We start from the raw sequence: 23392 nt of genomic DNA, 5'->3' as shown, positions 1-23392 counted from the left end.
TGTGAAATGCTCTTGCTGCTTCTTTTTGTGGTCAGCTACAACCCTTTAAAGTTATTTCCTAGCTTAAAACTAGCCTTGTTTCTGTTTTTCCAACACAGCTATTCCCACTTGAACTTCACCAAATTTACTCACAACACTAATGCCTCCTTTCTACTTTTATATCTGTTGCCCGCTACTCCACCCATCCACCTTTTGCTTCCAATTAAACCTGTTGGACTATAACCTGGGCTTCAGATTGGTTCCACAGGTCAGCACAACATCGAGGGCCGAAGGGCTTGTACTGCACTGTAATGTTCCATATTCTGTGTTCTATGGCTTCACCTTGCTGCCCACTCCCCTGTGGTGGTTTTCAAAATACTTTAGGGGTTTCTTAACCCAGCCCATAGGCGCACAGTGCACTATATAAAAACAGATTTTTGCTTTATTTTTCTTTCCAGGCTGCAAAGTACAATGCCAAATATATGGTGAATACCTGTATTATCTTAATGTTGGACAAATAAGAAAAGGATACTAATAAATGTGCAGAATAGCTGCATATAAGTGACAAATTAATTTCACTACTTTAGTATTAATTATCAAATGTATGCAGTAGTGTATCCAAGGAGGAAAAGGGAGGCACTTGCTATTTTTTGGAAAGTAAGTCTTTCAATGACTCACTAGCACAATAAGCAATCTCAGGATAAAGATTCACACAATCTTAAATGTAACAATGCAGAAATCATAAAGAGTAACATAAAAGTCCTCAAGTTCATTTCAAGAGTAACAGAATTTATAAGTCAAGAACTTAATGTAAACCAAACTTATGAAATCTTGATGAGATCACACCTAGAAAACTGTTTTCTGTATGGGTTGGATTTTCCAAGCCACCCTTGAGTGTGGCGAAGGGTGAGTATACTACATAGCACAATGCTATGCCACGGTGCACCCAACACTGCTCTACCAGGAATTTGCAAGTTGGTTGTGCCACCTACCTGTGGCCCACAGAAGGGTCACCACAGTTCAGGTTTGATGGGTGATAAGAGAAGCTTGTGTTCCATATGCAGCCCGAAATGTTTAAACCTGTCAATTGCTGGCCAAGGAAAAGGATGCAAGGGTTCCTCATTTCCAGGCACCAGGGCCAATCAAAGGCAACTCCCCTCGGTTTTCCTCCCCGCATCTATCCTCTCCCCACCCTGTCCACGTACCCTTTGCCCCACCCCCCAAACCCCAACTACACCACCTCACTGGGGTCTCATCCAGAGCTCACACTGTTTTTCTGGGAGGTCCATCATTGCTATTCATAGAAACATAGAAAATAAGAGCAGCCTTTCAAGCCTACTCGACTATTCAGTATGATCATTGTTGATCCTTGACCTCAATGCCATATTCCCACTTTCTCCCTAAATCCCTTGATGCCTTTAAAATCTGAATTGAAAAATCGAAAAATGGACCTGTTCCTCCCAGATCTCCTGCAGCACTGGCAGTGGTTACCACACTTGGTGTCATTGCTGATACCATAGACCTGACAGCTTCCAATTGAATCACCTCACAATAATTCCTGTTGGCTGAAAATTTGAACGGAGTAAATTACACTTGAGTGGAGTCTAGTTTATCTGCAATATTAATACTGGGCTGCAGGAAGCTACACTGAGCGTACAAACCATCCCAGTATTACAAAAAGATACTGGAAAAAGTTAAACAAGATGTGGTGAAGTGCAGAATTGATCAGTTACAATGAATACCAAAGACTACATAAAAAGAGAAATCCAATAGGAAAGATATCTCAAATGTTGCAGGGTACATTAGGACTGAAAGAGATTTTTATTTCAGGTGTTTGCAATACTAGGGAGTACATAAATAAGATAGTCCATAAAACCATAAGAAATAGGAGTGGAAGTATGGCCATTCGGCCCATCGAGTCCACGCCACCATTCAATCATGGCTGATGGGCATTTCAGCGCCACTTACCCGCACTCTCCCCGTATCCCCTAATTCCTTGCGAGATTACGAATTTATCAATCTCTGCCTTGAAGACATTTAACAGCCCAACCTCCACTCCGCTCCATGGCAATGAATTCCACAGGCCCACCACTCTCTGGCTGAAGGAATGTCTCCTCATTTCTGTTCTAAATTGACCCCCTCTAATTCTAAGGTTTCCTGACGGAAACAATTTCCCAGCGTCCACCCTTTCTAAACCATGCATCATCTTGTATATTTCTATTAGATCCCCCCCTCAACCTTCTAAACTGTAAAGAATACAATCCCAGGATCCTCAGCCATTCATCGTATGTTAGGCCTACCATTCCAGGGATCATCCCTGTGAATCTCCACTGGACACTCTCCAGTGCCAGTATGTCCTTCCTGCGGTGTGGGGCCCAAAATTGGATACAGTATTCTAAATGGGGCCAAACAGTGCTTTATAAAGTCTCAGTAGCACATCACTGCTTTTACATTCCAACCCTCTTGAGATAATTGACAACATAACATTTGCTTTATTAACCACGGACTTAACCTACACATCAACCTTTCCAGAATCCTGTACTAGCACTCCCAGTTCCCTTTGTACTTTGGCTTTATGAATTTTTTCACCGTTTATAAAATAGTCCATGCCTGTGTTCTTTTTTTCAAAGTGCAAGACCTCGCATTTGCTCTCATTGAATTTCATCAGCCATTTCTTGGACCATTTTCCCAAACTGTCTAAATCTTTCTGTAGCCTCCCCACCTCCTCAGAACTACCTGCCTGTCCACTTAATTTCGTATCATCGGCAAGCTTCACCAGAATGCCCCCAGTCTCTTCGTCCATATCATTCATATATAAAGTGAACAGTTGCGGCCCCAACACTGAACCCTGCGGGACATCACTTGTCACCAGCTGCCACTCTGAAAAAGAACCTTTTATCTCAACTCTCTGCCTTCTGTCAGACAGCCAATCCTCAATCCATGCCAGTAGCTTACCTCGAACACCATGGGCCCTCACCTTACTCAGCAGCCTCCCGAGAGACACCTTATCAAAGGCCTTTTGGAAATCTAGGTAGATAACATCTACTGGGTTTCCCTGGTCTAACCTACTTATTACCTCTTCAAAGAATTCCAACAGGTTTGTCAGGCACGACCTCACCTTACTAAATCCATGCTTACTTGTTCTAATTCAACTCTGCACTTCCAAGAATTTAGAAACCTCATCCTTAACAATGAATTCTAGAATTTTACCTACAACCCGAGGTTAGGCTAATCAGCCTATAATTTTCCATGATTTGTCTTAATCCTTTCTTGAACAAGGGGGTTACAACAGCAATTTTTCAACCATCTGGGACTTTCCCTGACTCCCGTGATTTTTGAAAGATTATAACCAACGCCTCCACTATTTCTTCAGCCACCTCCATCAGAATGCTAGGATGTAGCCCATCGGAGCCAGGAAATTTATCAATTTTTAGACATTTTAGCTTTTCAAATACTTTCTCCATCGTAATGACTAGCATATTCAACTCTGCCCCTGACTCTCCTTAATTGTTGGGATATTACTCATGTCTTCCACTGTGAAGACTGACACAAAGTATTTATTAAGTTCTTCAGCCATTTCCTTATCTCTCATCAGTAGCCTTCCTGCATCAATTTGGCCCAATCTCTACTTTTGCCACTCGTTTGCTTCTTATGTATTGAAAGAAACTTTTACTATCATTTCTAATGTTACTAGTTAGCTGACCTTCATACTTGATCCTCTTGTTCCTTATTTCTCTCTTTGTTATTCCATGTTTGGTTTTGTAGTCTTCCCAATCTTCTGATTTCCAGTGCTCTTAGCCACTTTACAGGCTCTCTCTTTTTCTGTGATACATTTCCACATTTCCTGAGTTCCTTTGTCAGTCATGTCTATACTGTGTCCTCAATTACACCCAGAAACTCCTGCCATTGTTGCTCTACTGTCTTCCCCAGTAGGCTCTGCTTCCAGTCAAATTTCGTCAGTTCCTCTCCCATGCCCCTGTAATTACCTTTATTTAACTGTAACACCATTACATCCAATTTTGCCTTCTCTCTTTTGAACTGCAGACTGAACTCTACCACATTATGATCACTGCCTCCTAAGTGTTCCCTGACTTTAAGATCTTTTATAAAGTTTGGCTCGTTACACATTATTAAGTCCAAAATAGCCTGCTCTCTTGTGGGCTCCATCACAAAATCACCATTAAGTCCACAAAGAAACGTGAGAAATTAAACAGTGGTGAGAATGTGGAACTTGTTACCTGATATTAGTTGAACATTAACATGAACAAATAGACCTTGGAGTGCAGGTTCATTGTTCCTTGAGTCTCAGGTAGATAGGATCGTGAAAAAGGCATTCAGTATGCTTTCCTTTATTGGTCAGAGCATTGAGTATAGGAGTTGGGAGGTCATGTTGTGGCTGTCAGGGCAATGGTCAGGCCTCTTTTGGAATATTGTGTGCAATTCTAGTCTCCCTCCTATAGGAAGGATGTTGTGAAACTTGAAAGGGTTCAGAAAAGGTTTACATAGACTTTGCCAGGTTTGGAGGATTTGAGCTATTTTGAGAGGCTGAATAAACTGGTGCTGTTTTCCCTAGACCATCAGAAACTGGGGTCACCTTATAGAGGAGAAAGTGAGGACTGCAGATGCTGGAGATCAGAGCTGAAAATGTGTTGCTGGAAAAGCACAGCAAGTCAGGCAGCATCCAAGGAACAGGAGAATCGACATTTCGGGCATAAGCCCTTCTTCAGGAATGAGGAAAGTGTGTCACCTTATAGAGGGGCATGGATAGGGTAACTATACAAAGTCTTTTCCCTGGAGTCCAGAACTAGACTGCATAGGTTTAGGGTGAGAGGAGAAAGATTTAAAAGAGACCTAAGGGGCAACATTTTCATACAAAGGGTGCTGCATATATAGAATGAGCTGCCAGAGGAAGTGGTGGAGACTGGTACAATTACAACGTATAAAAGGCATCTGGATGGGCATATGAATAGGAAGGATTTAGAGGGATATAGGCCAAGTACTGGCAAATGGGACTAGTAGGATATCTAATTGGCATGGACGAGTTGGATTGAAGGGTCTGTTTCTGTGCTATATATCTCTATGACTCTGTGATTCTATTAACATTAACATTAACATCCCAAATGAGTGCTGATTGTCTAGGGTGGCACGATGGCTCAGTGGTTAGCACTGTGGCATCTGAACACCAGGGACCCAAGTTCGATTCCACCCTCAGGCAAGTCCTGTTTGCACATTCTCTCTGTGTCTGTGAGGATTTCCTCACACAGTCCAAAGTTGTGTAGGTTTAGGTAGATTGACCATGCTAAATTGCCCATAGATCCACAAATATGCTGGCTCGTTGGATTAACCATGGTAAATGCAGGGTTATAGGAGCAGGGTGGATGGATCAAGGTGGGATGCTTTTCAGAGCCATGAACCCGAAGGGTCAAATGACCTGCTTTTGCACTGGAGGGATTCCATGATTAGATGGAATGTTATGTGCAATTCCAGTTGCAACACTTTCGGAAGGATGTGATTGCTTTCGATAAGGTACAAAGGAAATTCACGAAGATGTTGTATGGGGTCGAGCAATTCAATTGTGTTTTCCTTAGAGCAGAGAAGGCTGAAGGGGGTTATGATTGAGTTATGTGGGACGTAGATAAGGAGAAACATTTGCCCTAAGGACAAGGGTCAATAACCAGTGGGAATAATTTTAAGGTAAGAGCCAAGTTTGGAGGAGTAATGAAGAGTGTATCTGGCACTCACTGCCTAAAACCGTTTCCTGTGGAAGACTAAAAATCATAGAACACCAGGTTATAGTCCAACAAGTTTATTTAGTGCTTCCAAATACATGTATGCAGCCACACGACCACATCTGATGTCAGCAACCTATTAGTTAAACGTGGCTCAGTTCATCATACTATAAGTGATTTTTAACCTTGTCCAACCCAGTCCAACATCGGCTCCTCCAAATCCTGTGGTCGGGATAGGAACCCTCAAGACATTTGACACAGCATTAATGCATTTTAAAGTGTAGCTGAATAAAGAAGCATAAAATAAAAAGGAAGATTTGTATTTATGCAGCCCTTTTTATGAACTCAGGATATCTTTCATTATGTAATGTAGGAAATTTGGCAGTCAGTTTGTCTACAATAAATTCACATGAACATTTATGTGATTACTGTCAGATCATCTGTTTATTGGTGATAATGGATTAAGGGTCAGGATACCAGAATAACTCTGTTTGTCGTCTCTGAAATATTATCATGGAATCTTTTATATCCAACTGAGCAGACAAATTGGGACTTGCATAATGTTGTATCTGTGAGACAGTATCTCCATTGATGCCACACTCCCTCAGTGCTGCAAGAGAGGGACAACTTTGATTTTTCTTTCTAAGCCCTGAATTGGGGTTTGAACCCAGAACTTTGGAACTTAGAGTATGATGAACTGAGCCACATTTAACTAATAGGTTGCTGACATCAGATGTGGTCGTGTGGTTGCATACATGTATTAGGCAAATAGATTTACTTCTATTGTATGAAATTCATTATAACTGTTTGTACATCAGAGATATGCAGCTAAACTAGACACTAGGCTCCACATCTGTGACTCTGCAAAATGACTGTCTTCCTGGGCAGGAGCGTGAGGGCAAAATAATGCAGGAAGTCACAGGAACAGAAATAGAGTGGCACTAAATTAAAAAGGAGAAGCTCTGACAAGTATTGTCTCTGCTATGACTTTAAATAGAAGTATGCAAATTAAAAATCAACTTTGCTAACTGGCTGACCTTAGTGTCAAGGTAGCTGAGTGTTTCTTCGTGATGTCATTGTTGTATATGCTCTGAAGTTAGTTTTAAAGGTTGAGAAAGTATCATGTGTTTAAAACGTTACATTTATTCATATTACGCATCCTGAAGTGAAAACTACTTAACAGACTAACGGTATTCTGCAGCACGTGCCTTGTCGAGTTGAGCAGTGGAGACGGAGTAAAATTGTTCTGTAGTGTTGTAGTTTACAACCTTAATTAATCTACAGGCTTTTCCCAGGTTACAAACACCCGACTTACGAATGCCAGTACTTACGAACCAACCTCTGTAAAGCCTATTATTTTAAAAAATCGAGTCACATACAATGGTTTGTACTAACGAATAAGCAGACTATTTTGCAGATGTTCAAAACACTGTAGTTACATTTATTATTACTGCATTATTATATTTAAGATGTTTTAGGTAAAATATATACTATATACTAAGACAAATATTTGACTAATTGACGCTAGAAGTGAACTATATGTAAGTGTTTGGCTTTGGAACAGACTTAAAAACGGAATTCATTCATAAGGTGGGGACTTCCTGTATTTCATCTGTGGATATAAATGCATGGCAACAGTGTTTTGATTTTTCGTTGCTGAGAAAACATTTTTTTAAGACAAGGTTAATGCTGGCAATATGAATCCCACCTCCAGTCAGTCCACTCTGGGTTTAAATGATGCAGACAAGTTGACATTTAAATATTACAGTGAAGCTGTACCTGAATTTTAACCTGTGTCTCGATTTTGCTCTAGTTTTGCTGGGTATTCCGGACCTTGAGAAAGTTAGTGAGGATGAAGTAGATAAGTATGTTTCCATTGCTAGACTCCATTGATTAAGGGATTATAGGACCCTGGAGTAACCTTGCAAAAATGTCATGGAGCTGCTTTTTACTGGGCATAAATAGAACGGTGCAGGCAAATTTAAGTGAGAAAGCCAGAATACTTGGAGAAAAACATGAGGAGCAGACTGACTAGCATTGAGTGATAGAAATAATGGCACAGTTTTTCCATAAACACTGTGATTAGAGATTGGTACTTCTCTATATATCATATATTGTAGTGTGTAGTCTTAATATGTTACAAATAGTGTTCTGAAGAAGCCTAAGCCTGAAGACAGTTTTGATTTTGTCTCCTCCTTGTCCATTTTGTTTTAAATCGAAACTTGTAGATGTCAGCCACTGCTTTCACCCTGTCTCCAAGTTATCATCCAACTCATTGTGTTCTGGAATAAAGCGGTGATCACAGAGTTGTTACAGCTCGCAAGGAGCCATTTGGCCCGTCATGCCTGAACCAGTTCTTCAAGCAAACATCATTACTTAGTGCCAACTTTCTGCCTTTTCTCCATATCCTTGTTCACTAATTCTATCTGAATAAAATCATCCAGTGGCCTCTTACCATTAAATAACAACAACATGTGGAATGGACTGTCAAATTATTGTTATCATATTTGCCTCAAAAGTTATAGCTACCATGTCTTTTTGTCTTTTTCACAATATCATAGTTGAGACTTAAAATAATAATTTGGCAGGGACCTATTGGTCCAGTTCAGCTCATTGAGTGTCTTACACCCAATCTTTAATAATAAATGAATCCTAACAGCTTGCTACAAATCTTTGAACCAATCTATTCTAACTATAGCTATCTTGAGTTAAAACAAAATCAATGACAGGTGTGTGGGTGTGATATAGAGGAGAACTTTTCAGAAAGAGTGGGATATAAAAACAAACTAAAATGTTGTGAAATATGTAGATTGGAGAGAAGTAAGGAACAAATAAGTTAATGAGACGTGGCAACATAGGAGGAGTGAGAGCACTGAATTCATTATTGAGAAACATTGTAGGAAATAAATTTTTATAATATCAGAACTACTCAGTTGGCGTAGTCATACAGAAGTGGTTAGAACAAGCATCATTTTATTTTAGCATTACTCATAACTTATGAATTCTAATTAAGCTTGTATCTGAATGTAGAAGAATTCATTTTAAAAAATTTAAAATGTGCTACTGTCCAGTTGTTCCATGGATCTTTGTTGAATTGGACCTGAGCTTTCGGATTATAATACTAAATCTGATCTTTATAATGTGTTTGACAAGTTGCAGATCGTGAAGTAATAGTTGTTGGAACAGTGCCAAGAACAATGATGCCAAGTAATTGGTGCCTGAATGATTAAGCGTATTGATTCATATTTTGTAACTTTCACATTGAAAATTAAAGTGGTTCCATGCTCGAGAGTACTAAGAACCTGATTGATTCGTGGCCCACAGGAAGGACAGGTGAAATACATTTCACACCATTTCTTTGGACAAGAGTCCTTTCCCCTTCTCACAGACCCCTTCACCCAGCTCCAACACTCCCTCCACCTGAACCCATCCCTTTGGCCTTTTACCTGCACTCGATCTGTTCATTGAGAACTTTCAACGTGACGTTGGTTGCCTCAATTTCTCTGCCGCACTCACCCACTCCAACATATCTCCCTCCAAACTGACTGTACTCTGTGCGCTTAGATCCAACCCTGACTTTGTTATTAAGCCTGCCGATAAGGGTGGTGCTGTTATTGTTTGATGTACTGATGTAGAACATAGAACATAGAACATAGAAGAATACAGCGCAGTACAGGCCCTTGGGCCCTCGATGTTGCGCCGATCCAAGCCCACCTAAACTACACTAACCCACTATCCTCCATATACCTATCCAATGCCCTCTTAAATGCCCATAAAGAGGGAGAGTCCACCACTGTTACTGGCAGGGCATTCCATGAACTAACGACTCGCTGAGTGAAGAACCTACCCCTAACATCAGTCCTATATCTACCCCCCCTTAATTTAAAGCTATGCCCCCTTGTAATACCCGACTCAATACGCGGGAAAAGGTTCATACTGTCGACCCTATCTAACCCCCTAATCATCTTGTACACCTCAATCAAGTCACCCCTAAACCTTCTTTTCTCTAGTGAAAACAGCCCCAAGTGCCTCAGTCTTTCCTCATACGATTTTCCTTCCATACCAGGCAACATCCTGGTAAACCTCCTCTGCACCCGTTCCAATGCCTCCACATCCTTCCTATAGTATGGCGACCAAAACTGCACACAATATTCCAGATGCGGCCGTACCAGAGTCTTATACAACTGCATCATGACCTCAGGACTCCGGAACTCAATTCCTCTACCAATAAAAGCCAGTACGCCATATGCCTTCCTCACCGCACTATTTACCTGGGTGGCAACTTTCAGAGATCTGTGTACATGGACACCAAGATCCCTCTGCTCATCCACACTACCAAGTATCCGACCATTAGCCCAGTACCCCATCTTTTTGTTATTCTTCCCAAAGTGAATCACCTCGCACTTAGCTACATTGAATTCCATCTGCCACCTTTCTGCCCAGCTCTGCAGCTTCTCTATATCCTGCTGTAACCTGCCACATGCTTCCTCACTGTCAACAACTCCTCCGACTTTCGTATCATCCGCAAACTTGCTCACCCAACCTTCTAACCCCTCTTCCAGGTCATTTATAAAAATGACAAACAGCAATGGTCCCAAAACAGATCCTTGCGGAACACCGCTAGTGACGGCACTCCATGAAGAAACTTTGCCATCAACTACTACCCTCTGTCTTCTTCCATCCAGCCAATTCCTAATCCAAACCTCCAACTCACCCTCAATGCCATATCTCCGTATTTTCTGCAGTAGCCTACCATGGGGAACCTTATCAAACGCCTTACTAAAATCCATATATACCACATCTACCGCTTTCCCCTCATCAACCTCCTTCGTCACCTTTTCAAAGAATTCAATAAGGTTTGTGAGGCATGACTTGCCCTTCACAAAACCATGCTGACTATCCTTGATCACATTATTCCTATCCAGATGTGCATAAATCCTATCCCTTACAATTCTCTCTAAGACTTTGCCCACAACAGAAGTGAGACTCACCGGCCTATAGTTACTAGGGCTATCCCTACTCCCCTTTTTGAACAAGGGAACCACATTTGCTATCCTCCAGTCTTCTGGGACTACTCCTGTAGACAAAGAGGACATAAAAATCAAGGCCAATGGCTCTGCAATCTCCTCCCTTGCTTCCCAGAGAATCCTAGGATAAATGCCATCAGGCCCAGGGGACTTATCTATTTTCACCTTTTCCAGGATTTCCAACACCTCTTCTCTACATACCTCAAAGCCATCCATTCTACTTATTTGTTCCTCAGTATTCTCATCGACAACAATGCCCTGTTCCTGAGTGAATACTGAAGAAAAGTATTCATTCAGTGTCTCCCCAATCTCTTCCGCCTCCACACGCAACTTCCCACTACTATCCTTGACTGGACCTATTCCTACCCTAGTCATTCTTTTATTCCTAACATACCTATAGAAAGCCTTAGGGTTTTCCCTAATCCTATCTACTAAGGACCTTTCATGTCCCCTCCTTGCTGCTTTTAGCTCTCTCATTAGAGGCTGAGTGTCAGCTCTCAGATACCTCCTCCTATCATCCCCAGGATTTCAACACAGTGACAATGAAAGATCAATGATATATTTTCAAGTCAGGGTGGTGAGTGGCTTGGAGGGAAACTTGGAGGTGCTGGTGTTCCCATGTATTTGCTGCCATTGTCCGTTTAGGTGATAGAAGTCATGGCTGGAAGGTAAAATGTTTTAATTTGTAATTGAAATCTTTGCCTGAGCATCAGCTGTTTAATGGCCTAAAATGGAATGGTGAACACTCAGACTTTCTAACCATTAGTCATAATTTCGATTTATTCTAAATCGCTTTATAGTTGCTTTTCTTTCTCCTACCCCAGTTTTTCTGAATCATAGTCGAAAGAGTGGGGTTCTATTTGAGTTCTATTATTTCCACAGTATAGCTGACATTGTTGATGGAATGTTTTCCTGGTTATTTTTCCCATTTTTTTTCTTTTGAAGTGTTAATGTTTAATCTGTGGTTAATGCATCCTTGAGCAGTATCATTTGACCAGATTTGAGGACAGGACGCAAAACGTTAACTCTGATTTTCCTTCACAGATGCTGCCAGACTTGCTGAGCTTTTCCAGCAACTTCTGTTTTTGTTTTTGTTTCTGATTTACAGCAACTGTAGTTCTTTTGGTTGTCATTTGAACAGTTTCCTGCAGGGGGATTTGAGATTACATTCTGCATTGGAGCTGTACCTCTCATCCTCATTTTGTTGCTACATTATGCATTTGCCATGGCCACTAAATATAAAATACTCTAGTACAAACTCTGATGTTATTTTGCAGCAGGATAATTTGGTTTATGATGTAATGTGATGTCTAGCATCTTTGATGTTGAAGTCAGCATATATTTTGGTAGGGAGGAAGAGTCACAGGCCAGAGAGACCTCATTTCCAAAGCGAGGTCAATCAGAGAATGTTTGTGCTGGTGAATAAGTATACTTTCTTACAAGAAAGACTGTTTTTAATGCAATTATTCTGTGAATATTTGATGTTCTAATATTATGAGCCTGCTCTGTGCCACTCTTGGATTAAGGAAAGCTAGCTTTGCAAATGTTCAAATGACAAAAATAAATGTTTTGTCGCGCAACCAATCCTTTTAAAGAAGTGCAGTCCTGCTGAGCACCTTTTAAACAGTTTGTCAAGTTTGTTGATACAGTCACCATGGCACTAAAGCACTGTTTCATGTAATGTACGATTGCGGTTTTCAACTTTGTCCCAGAAAGGGCTGTGGCTCAGTTGAAATCTTCTCTCCTGAAATTCATACATTTTGTAAGGCAAACATATCAAAGGGTATAGGGCAAAGGCAAGAGTGCAATGAAGATAGAGTTGGAGGTTGTAGACTTAGGTAGTAGGCTGCAATTGCATTTGAGTGACACTGAGGTGAGAGAGATTGGGTTTAGGATGTACATCCCGATTGTTAGTTGCTCTGTTTCACTGAACGTCACAACTTCAAATTAGACATTGCACAGGAAATGCTTAAGAAGCATCTGCATGAGCACTTAACATTCCAGAGCTTAATAAGCTAGGAACCAAGTGTAGATAAATAGGATTAGTGTTTGTTAGTTGTCAAGGACCTGGTAGGCTGAGGTGCCTGCTTCTGTATGACTCTATGCTTCTGTGAAATAGCTGACTCAAATTCAACTGGTGTTTCGTAGACTCATAAATGTTTACAGCACAGAAGGAGGCCATTGGGCACAGTCTGCACAAGTGAACAAAAATCTGACTACATTAATTCTGTTTTATACTACTTGGCCTGTACCCATTTAGGTTATGGCAACACAGATATTTAAATGTTTCCACAGTTTGTGATTGAACCACACATTCAGACAGTGTCTCCAGACTCTCACCACTCTGGTGAGCAAAACATCTCAACTCTGCTCTCAACCTTATATCTGGTTATTGTCCTCTCTACTCATGGAAAAAGTGCTTTTCTATCTTTATATCTATGTTGTTCATAATCTCTGTTAGGTTCCTTTTCAAGCTTCACTGCTGCAATGTAAACAGCCTTGGCCTATCCAAACTTTTCTCATAGCTCAGATCCTCGAGCGAAGGCAACATTTTGATGAATCTCCACTGCACCATCTCTCCTATAATGTGGTGACCAGAATGACACATAGTGTTCCAGCTGTAGCTTAAACAATATTTTATTGCAATTTTGCACAACCGGAGTGCTCTTATTTTCTTGTAACTCGTTTAATTAAGGTATGTATTTCATCTTATCAACTTGCCCTGCCAACATCAGAGATCCATGGAAATGAACACCAAAGTCTCTCTAATCTTCATTACCTTCTAGTTTCTTATATTCACGGTGTAATCCCTTGCCTTGCTTTCTCTCCCAAAGTGCATTACTTCACACATTTCCAGGTTAAATTACATTTAACACCGATCTCCCCACCTGACCAGTATATTGATATCCTTCTGCAGTTTATGGCTATTCAGCTCATTATTTATCATCCTTCAAATTTTTGTATCATTCACAGACCTATTGATCAGAACCACTACATTTGAGTCATAAACAATCAGAAAATGTACAAGGCCCCAGCACTGAGCGCTATGGAATCTCACTGGAAACAGACTGCCAATCACAAATGAGGCAAATTTTCTGTAGCATATTCCACTTTTTAGAATCCCAGCATCAGTGATGGTTAACTTTGTCTGCAAAGTGAGATCTGGTCGCAGAAATAAAAGCTGGAGAAACTCAGCAGATTTGGCAGCATCTGTGGAGAGGAAACAGAGTTAATGTTTTATGTTCAATTACCCTTCTTCAGGACTGATTGTGGCTAGAAAAGGATTGCATATATGCTGAAGATGGAGTGGTGTGCAGGAGAGGAATAATGGCCATCATTCGCAGCTATTGATTCTCCCAGAATGACTTTTACCAATTCACTTAACTGTTCAATCACTGTTCGCTTTGTCTCTGCTGGGGGAGGGGAGGGTCACTTCTACCTATTGTTTATTCCTATCCCATTCCCCACCCCAGCTTCAGCAGGTATTATGACCTTTTCTTAGCTACAATCAATTCTGAAGAACAGTCACTGGACCTGAATTGTTAACTCTGCTTCCTCGCCACAAATGCGGAGTTTCTCAAACAATTTTCGTTTTTGTTTCAGATTTCAGATTTCTAGTATCCACAGTTCTTTGTTTTTTTTTGGAGGAGAGAGAGAGATTGGAAACCGCGGATTTCAGAGGAATGTCCAATAAGATCTTGAAGAAAGGTTATCAATTTAGTAGCAAATAAATTATGAATCTATGACTGTTAGCGCGGAGACTAGCTAATCTAAATTATCAGACAGGGAAGAAGGATTTTCATCTTTGTCTAGTACAAAACATGGTATTCCAAGCTGAAAGCATATTTACTCATCTCTTGTCTTACGCCTCATCCAATCACCAATGTACATTGTTCACTTTGCATATCAACATGTTAATTGCATCTGCTTGCTGTAGAGTGAATAATAATAGAAAACTTTAATGTGCACACAGAGGAGATTGGAGGCCATCATGTCAGTGCTGGCTTCTTCCTATAACGTGTGGTCATCAAAACAAATCCACAAATTACTCACCAAACAGAAGAAGGAAGAGAGTGCTGTGCTTGGCTGTACTTCACAATCACATCACTTTATTTACTGAGTTAGTAACAGCTGTTTAGATTCAATATCATGCTGCGCTTCTGAGGAGCAAGAGTTTGGTTATTTGATCAGAAAGAGAATATTCCGTTGACTTTATATGGATGCTCAGTATATACGCTGATTTTATTTTTAGATTCTTTGGAAAAAAATGCCATAAGACCCATTATGCTGCCTGCATGGAAACTGAGAAATAATTGTTCGCTGGAGTATAGTTGTTTTTTATTAGGACGATAAGTTCATGAATTGCAAACACAAAGATAGAAAATGTGAATAAGATGGCTTTTCATTTTAGCTGGTGCACCAGGTGCATTATATTTTCCATCTAAGCAACTTGTTCAAATAATTCTGTCTGGGCAGTTTAACTTTTGTGTTCAATTGACACCTCATTCTCAGTGGTTAAATGTATCCTAACCAGTTCCATCCATTTCTATTAGCTTCAATGAATTAACAGAGGGACAAGGAAACAAGGATAGAAGTTAGAGGAGTGTCCTCACAGATGGTGGGGAGTCACGCTAGTTGACCACTGCTGTGACCTCAGGGCCCCTGCTGCCTCTGGGAGTTTGTAATGTTCAGGAGAAAGGAGAATGTGCAAAGTAATTTCTTAAAAGAAGGAAACAGAAAATGAATGATCTCCTAAATTTACTCCTCCTAATCCCAGAATTATTGAGAAAACTGAAAGAACTGCAGATGCTGCAAATCAGAGACAGAAAATAGATATTATTAGAAAAGCACAGGGAGGAACGGTCATTCAATTTGAAATATTAACTCTGATTTCTTTCCATTGATGTTGCCAGATCTGCTGAGCTTTTCCAGCAGTTTATAATTTTGTCCCAGTATTATTAATGTTTACTAATGTTTGTTTAGAGATGTTAGTACACACCTCTGGAGCAGGTGGGATTTGCACACTATCAATGCACCACAAAAGCCCTGCCTGGAATGATATTGACTTGAAGAAATGACCTCACCTTTGACTTTCAATAGCATGCTTATCATTTATGGATTTACTAAAACATGTAATTAAAATTCCTTCTGTAACAATGACTCTGAGCTTCGAGTTGCCTGCAACTTCAGTACTCCATTCTGTTCCCATGTCAACATTGTTGTCGAAGGTCTCTTGCAGTGCTCCAGTGAAACTCAACACAAGCTGTAGGAACAACACCTCAGGTTCTACTTAGATACATTACAGCCTTCAGGACTCAATATCTGTTTTAACAATTTTTGAACATTAACACTCAATTTCTGGTCTGTTACATTACCCCAGGTTCAATCATGAAGTGGGTTGCTTTCAGTACACCCAACCCATTATCAACTACTAAGTCCCCACTATCACCTTTGTAGCTTCTCTTCTTCCTGGCTTACTATCAACAATACCTTTGCCTGCCCATTCTTTTTTCTCCATTCTCCGTCTCCAACTACCCACGTAACCCATTTCCTCCTAACCCCATAATCAGCTTTAATACCACCTTTTCCTAGCTGCTTCCCATTCTGAAGAAAAGTCAAAGGATTCAAAGGATTAATTGTTTTCTCTCCAAAGATGTTTTCAGACCTGCTGAGTTTCTCCATGCATTTCTGTTTTGTTTGTTTCACATCTAAAATGTTTTGTGTTATCATAAAAATACTATACTTCTGAGTAACTGAAGTCACATTAAGAGAGGTAAAATGAAAAATTTAGGGTTGCAAATGGACAAGAGAGTTCTGTTTGAAGTATGTATCTTAATTCTGAATAACTTTCTTTTTAATTCATTTGTGGGATGTGAGTGTTGCTGACTGACCAGCATTTAGATCAGAGCAGTGCTGGAAAAGCACAGCAGGTCAGGCAGCATCCGAGGAGCAGGAAAATCGACGTTTCGGGCAAAAGCCCTTAATCAGGAATAGAGGCAGGAAGACTCCAGGATTTTATCTCTCCACCCTGGAGGCGTCCTGCCTCTATTCCTGATGAAGGGCTTTTGCCTGAAGCATCGATTTTCCTGCTCCTCGGATGCTGCCTAACCTGCTGTGCTTTTCCAGCATTGCTCTGATCTAAACTCTGGTTTCCAGCATCTGCAGTCCTCACTTCTGCCTGGCCAGCATTTATTGCCTGTCCCTAATTGCCCTTGAAAAAGTGTTGGTGAGCTGCCTTCTTGAATTGTTGCAGTCCGAGTGCTAAAAGTAGAAATTTGGGGAGAAATTCCAAAGTTTTGACTCAGTGAAGGAAAAGCAATATATTTCCTTGTCAGGATGATGCATGACTTGGAGGGGAACTTGGAGTAGGTGTTAACATATATATTTGCTGCCCTTGTCCTTGCAGCTGGCAGGGTTGTGGATTTGGAATGTGCTGTCTAAGGATCTTTGGTGAATTTCTGCAATGTATCTTGCAAATAGAGTTAAAAATCCCACAACACCAGATTATAGTCCAGGTTTATTTGGAAGTATAAGTTTAATATTAATGAATCGAAACCTGCAACCCATTCTAAGTCATTAAGACTTATCAGCAATTTATGTTTGTTGAATAGATTGCATTAATTGTATGACACTTTGATCTTTTATTATAAATTCCGTGTCCTACAATCCTGCCTCACTACCTGCTTGATGAAGGAGCGGCGCTCCAAAAGCTTGTAGTTAACTTTGTCCACTCCAGTCCAACACCAGGACCTCCATATCATTGTAGATAGCACACACTGGTGAGTGTCAGTGGTGGAAGGAATAGTGCAATCAAGCGGGTTACTTTGTCCTAGATGGTGCCAAGCTTCAATCAGGAATAGAGGCAACAATTATTTTTGTTGGAGATGCACCCGTCCAGAAAGTAATGAGTATTTCATCACACTCCTATCTTGTGTCTTCTGAATGGTGGACAGGTTTTGGGGAGTCAATGAGTTGTTTTCTGCAGTTTTCCTAGCCTCTGACCTGCTGTTGTAGCCACTTTATTTATATGGCTAGTCCAGTTGGGTTTCTGGTCAATGCTAACCACAAGATGTTGATAGTGATGGTAACATAGCTTCTCATCCCTGTCATAATCCTATTGAATCAACCAGTGCGACAAGGTTCTGCATTGTAGACTGGTGAGAAAGGTATATCATATGGAATCCTAGGAGAGCTAACTATTTGAATACAAAATTGGCTTGAAGATAGGAGACGGGGATGGTGGTGGAAGGTTGCTTTTCAGACTGGAAGCCTGAGACCTGTGGTGTGCCACAAGATTCTGTACTGGGTTCATTGTTTTTTGTCATTTATATAAATGATTTGGATGTGAATATCGGTGATATGGTTAGTAAGTTTCCAGATTACACAAAAAATGATGGTGTAGTGGACAGCAAAGAAGGTTATCTTGATTAGATAGGCCAATGGACTGAGGAGTGGCAGATGGACTTTAATTTAGATCAATGTGAAGTGTTGCATTTTGGGCAAATCAGGCAGGACTTATACATTTAAGGGTAAGGCCCTGGGGAGTGTTGCCGAAAAAAGCAACCTTAGGGTGCAGGTTCATAGTTCCTTGAAAGTGGAGTTGATGATAGACAGGATAGTGAAGAAGGTGTTTGATATGCTTGCCTTTATTAGTCAGTGCATTGAGTATCAGAGTTGGGAGGTCATGTTGCAACCGTACAGGACATTGGTTAGGCCACTTTTGGACTACTGCTTTCAATTCTGGTCTCCCTGCTCTAGGAAGGACATTGTTGAACTCAAAAGGGTTCTGAAAAGATTTGCAAGGATGTTGCTGGCTTTGGAGGGTTTGAGCTATAGGGAGACGTTGAATAGACTTGGGGCTATTTTCCCTGGAGTGTCAGAGGCTGAGGGGAACCTTATCGAGGTTTGTCTCTTTTATATCTTTCCTCTCTCACCCTAAACCTATGCCGTCTAGTTCTGGAGAGACCAACCCTGGGAAACGACTTTGTCTATTTAAATTATCAATGCCCCTCATGATTTTAATAAACCTCGATAAAGTCACCCCTCAGCCTCCGACGCTCCAGGGAAAACAGCCCCAGCTTATTCAACCTCTTCTGACAGCTCAAATCCTCCAACCCTGTCAACATCCTTGTAAGTCTTTTCTGAATGCTTTCAAGTTTGACAACATCCTTCCAATGAGAAGGAGACCAGAATTGATTAGATTAGATTACATTACAGTGTGAAAACAGGCCCTTCGGCCCAACAAGTCCACACCGACCCGCCGAAGCGCAACCCACCCATACCCCTACATTTACCCCTTACCTAACACTACGGGCAATTTAGCATGGCCAATTCACCTGACCTGCACATCTTTGGACTGTGGGAGGAAACTGGAGCTCCCGGAGGGAGCTCACGCAGACACAGGGAGAACGTGCAAACTCACCTGAGGCGGGAATTGAACCCGGGTCTCCGGTTCTGTGAGGCAGCAGTGCTAACCACTGTGCCACCGTGCCCCCCATGCAATATTCCAAAAGTGGCCTAACCAATATCCTGTACAGCCACAACATGACCTCCAACTCCTATAGGAGAAAGTGAGGACTGCAGATGCTGGAGATCAGAGCTGAAAATGTGTTGCTGGAAAAGCGCAGCAGGTCAGGCAGCATCCAAGGAGCAGGAGAATCGACGTTTCGGGCATGGCTCATGCCCGAAACGTCGATTGCTCCTTGGATGCTGCCTGACCTGCTGCGCTTTTCCAGCAACACATTTTCAGCTCCAACTCCTATACTCAATACTCTGACCAATAAAGGATAGTATACCAAATGCCTTCTTCACTATCCTATTTATCTGTGACTCCACTTTCAAGGAGCTATAAACCTGCTCTCCAAGGTCTCTTTGTTCAGCAACACTCCCAATGAGCTTACCATTAAATATATAAATCCTGTTAGGATTTGCTTTCCCAAAATGCAGCACCTTGTATTTATCTAAATTAAACTCCATTTGACATTTCTCAGCTCATTGGCCCATCTGATCAAGATCCTATTGAAATCTGAGGTAACCTTCTTTGCTGTCCACTACACTTCCAAATTTTGGTGTCATGTCCAAACTTACTAACTATACCGCTTAACTAACTATACGTCTAAATCATTTGTATAAATGATGATGTAAAGGAGTGGACACAGCACCGATCCTTGTGGCATCCCACTGGTCACAGGCCTCCAGTCTGAAAAACAACCCTCTATCATCACTCTCTGTCTTTTACCTTTGAGCCAGTTCTGTATCCAGATGGCTAGTTCTCCCTGCATTCCATGAGACCTAACCTTGCTAACCAGTTTCCCATGGTCATAGAGCTGTACAGCATGGCCCAACTCATGCATGCCGACCAGAAAAATAAATAAATCTAGGCCCATTTGCTAGCATTTAGCTCATTTCCCTCAAAACCCTTCCTCCTCATTTACCCGTCCAGATGGCTTTTAAATGTTGAAATTGTACCATCATCCACCTCTTCCTCTGGCAGCTCATTCCATGCATGCACCTCCCTTCATGTGAAAAAGTTGCCCTTAGGTCCCCATTAAATCTTTCCCCTCTCACCATAAAGTTATGCCCTCTAGCTTTGGACTCCTCCACCCTGGGGAAAAGATCTTGCATAGTTACCATTTAAATGCCCTTCATGATTTCATAAACCTCTATAAGTTCACCCCTCAGCCTCCGATGCTCCAGGGAAAATCACCCCAGCCTATTCAGCCTCTTCGTTTAGCTCAAACCCTCCAAATCTGGCCACATCCTTGTAAATCTTTTCTGAACACATTCAAGTTTCACAACATCCTTGGGAGACCAGAATTAAATGCAGTATTTCAAAAGTGGCCAACTAATTTCTTATACAGCCACAATATGACCTCCCAAATCCCATACTCAATGCACTGACCCATAAAAGTTCAACTCACACACTTTGCTGAGAGGAGTAATAAGAAAGAGATAGAAAGAGAAAGTGAAAGAAAAATAGCAGTGGACTACTAAATATAAAAATAATGGACTATAGGAGTGGGCAGAAGGGAATAGATTGGTATGGAGGATCTAAACTGGGTGGCTGTGTGAGGTGGCACAAAGGGAGCATGGAGAGTGTTTCTGTGGGTATGATGCTTTTTATGCGAGATCTGAAAGAAACTAGTTTTAAATTGCATGTTGAATGCCAAAACTCAAGAATTGGAAATACATTTGTTCTTGATTAAATTCTGTTTTTTTTTGTATTGATAATCATTTCGTAATTCTATCGGCATTATGGCAGGGCCCAAGAGTCAAAAAGTATGGGCTGAGATATTTTATGCCAAGTTTTAAACTTTTTAAAATAAGTGGTCATGTTGCGGCTCTACAGGACATTTATTGTGCCACTTTTGGAATACTGCATTCAATCTGGTCCTCCTGATATAGGAAAGATGCTGTTAAACTTGAAAGGGTTCAGAAAAGATTTACAAGGATATTGCCAGGGTTGGAGGATTTGAGTTATCGGGAGAGGTTGATAAGACTGGGGCTCATTTTCCTGGTTAAGGGAAGACCTTATGGAGGTTTATAAAATTTTGAAGGGCATGGATAGAGTCAATAGCCAGAATAGAGGAGTCCAAAACTAGAGAGCATAGGTTTAAGGTGAGAGAGGAAAGATTTAAAAGGGACGTAAAGGGCAACGTTTTCATACAGAAGGTGGTGCGTGTATGGAAAGAGCTGTCAGAGGAGCTGGTGGAGGCTGGTACAATAACAATATTTAAAAGGCATCTCGATGGGTACATGAATAGGAAGACTTGAGAGGAATATGGGGCAGATGCTGGCAAATGGGACTAGATTGGTTTTAGGATATCTGGTTGCCCTGGATGAGTTAGACCGAAGGGTTTGTTTCTATGTACATCTCTATGAGTCTATGATTATAAGTCATGAATTTCCCAATCTCGATGTTTGTATGTGATGCTTCTGGATTGAAAATGTTGTTTCAAAATTATTAACATTATTTTTAACTTATTTCGTGCTTTCATTTCATCCCATTCTTTTTCCTTATAATAATATTAGTTTCCAAAATGATTACAAATCAGATATTATTTCTGTGCTTTTGATTTACAAGTATCATATTTCTGTTGCTATATATGAATACATAATTTTTTATTTGCACTTCTTTGCAAATGTTGTGTGACAGGGTACCCATGAATGTATTAATATCTACAGGGTTACCTTCTGCAAAGAAGTTTGAAAAGAGCAAGTCTGAAAGATCAAATGGACTTAAGGCTAGGCAAAATCCACTTGGATGTAAATATGTTCGAAGCGATCATTTTTGCTCCCAAATTAATAGTTTCTTTGATATATATACATAAATAAATGTAGGAAAGAGCATTCTTCTGCAGTCTGTGGTGAAGTCTTTGTTAGGTCAAGCCTTTCAGATATAGAGAATAGAAAATGCATAAAACTTCACTTTACAATTTTCACTCCTGACATTGATCAGAGGTGTAGGTCGATTGAACTTACTGTACTGATGGTTCACTACTTCAGACAATATATTAAAAGAGACCGTATCTGCTTATTTCTCAGGTTCTGATCAATACTGAAGACATTGTTGTACGCTGTGTTTGCCATTATTTATTGGCTGTGAAGCAAAGCATTATTATATTCTTCCTTCCTAGAATGTAAATTACACCAATGTCTTAATGGTGAATTTGAATCCATGCCCCTAGAGCATGGCTCTCCAGATTACTGGTGTAGTGATGTTGGCACAACTCCACCATTCTCCATCAGATTTCTTTCCACTCTATGCATCATTCTATGTACCATAACCCTCCATACTCTTGTCAACCAAAAATCAATTGCTCTCAACCTTTTAAATTTCAATTGAAAATGTACAGTCTTTTGAAAGAGCAAGTTCCAGAATTCTATTTCCTCTCTGTGGGCCGAAAGAATAGAAAAGCAGAATTTGTTTTAATGTGAGAGTTTAATCTCATAAAATAAAATGCACAGCTATGGGCAAAGTACAGCTGCTTTAAGAGCCAGTACAGACAAGTGGGGTCAAATGGTCTCTTACGCTATAACAGTCTTTGATTTTGGTAAAAGGATTTGTGGAAGCATGCCTAACGAGAGCCAATGCTCTGTGGCCCAGTTGAACCACAGTCCAGCACTTTTGTTAAAGTCTTGAGATTGTTTCAGACTTAGGCTGATTACAATATATTGCCTGAGGTCCCTTCCCAAAGTTTGAATGTGGTAATACATTGTCATTGAATGGAAATGAAATGTCCTCCTATTGGTTAAGTATTTCATCTCCTTAAGGATGTTACTTTGAGGAAGTGGTAATTTCTATAATCAATCATTAGGATTTGAAAAATAAAGTAATATCTTTTTGTTTCCAGAAAGACAACTCTGGGAAATATGTAATAAATGTAACAAGATGAGACCAAAGCGATCTCACCATTGCAGTCGGTGTGGGCACTGTGTTCGGAAAATGGATCACCATTGTCCCTGGTAAGCTTTTATTAAACTTTCAAATCTGACATTGAAAAGATATAACATGTACATATATGCTAAAAATCAAACAAGACAACTTATGTGTGAGCTTTGATAAGAAGTCGGCCATTCAGCCCACCAAGTCTGCTCCACCATTGAATAAGATCATAGTTGACCTAATAATCCTCAACCCCACTTTCTTGTCTTTTC

The 23392-nt window shown here is 40.6% G+C and overlaps 1 protein-coding gene across 3 annotated transcripts in view; it reads left to right on the top strand.

Annotated features, from left to right (window-relative positions):
• The window catches only part of zdhhc21 (zDHHC palmitoyltransferase 21), a 146732-nt gene that overhangs the window by 74559 nt on the left and 48781 nt on the right, over positions 1-23392 (top strand). For all 3 annotated transcript variants that reach the window (XM_043714352.2, XM_087996891.1, XM_087996890.1), the window contains exon 4: positions 23089-23200. In XM_043714352.2, the coding sequence (XP_043570287.1) occupies positions 23089-23200 (112 nt within the window). The remainder of the gene's footprint in view (positions 1-23088; positions 23201-23392) is intronic.

The sequence above is a fragment of the Chiloscyllium plagiosum genome, unplaced genomic scaffold (assembly GCF_037043375.1).
Source record: "Chiloscyllium plagiosum isolate Xiang-an unplaced genomic scaffold, Cpla_swu_hap1 HiC_scaffold_2, whole genome shotgun sequence".
NCBI lineage: Eukaryota > Metazoa > Chordata > Chondrichthyes > Orectolobiformes > Hemiscylliidae > Chiloscyllium > Chiloscyllium plagiosum.
The sequence above is the reverse complement of the archived record's forward strand: the minus strand, read 5'-3'. Positions and strand labels throughout refer to the sequence as shown.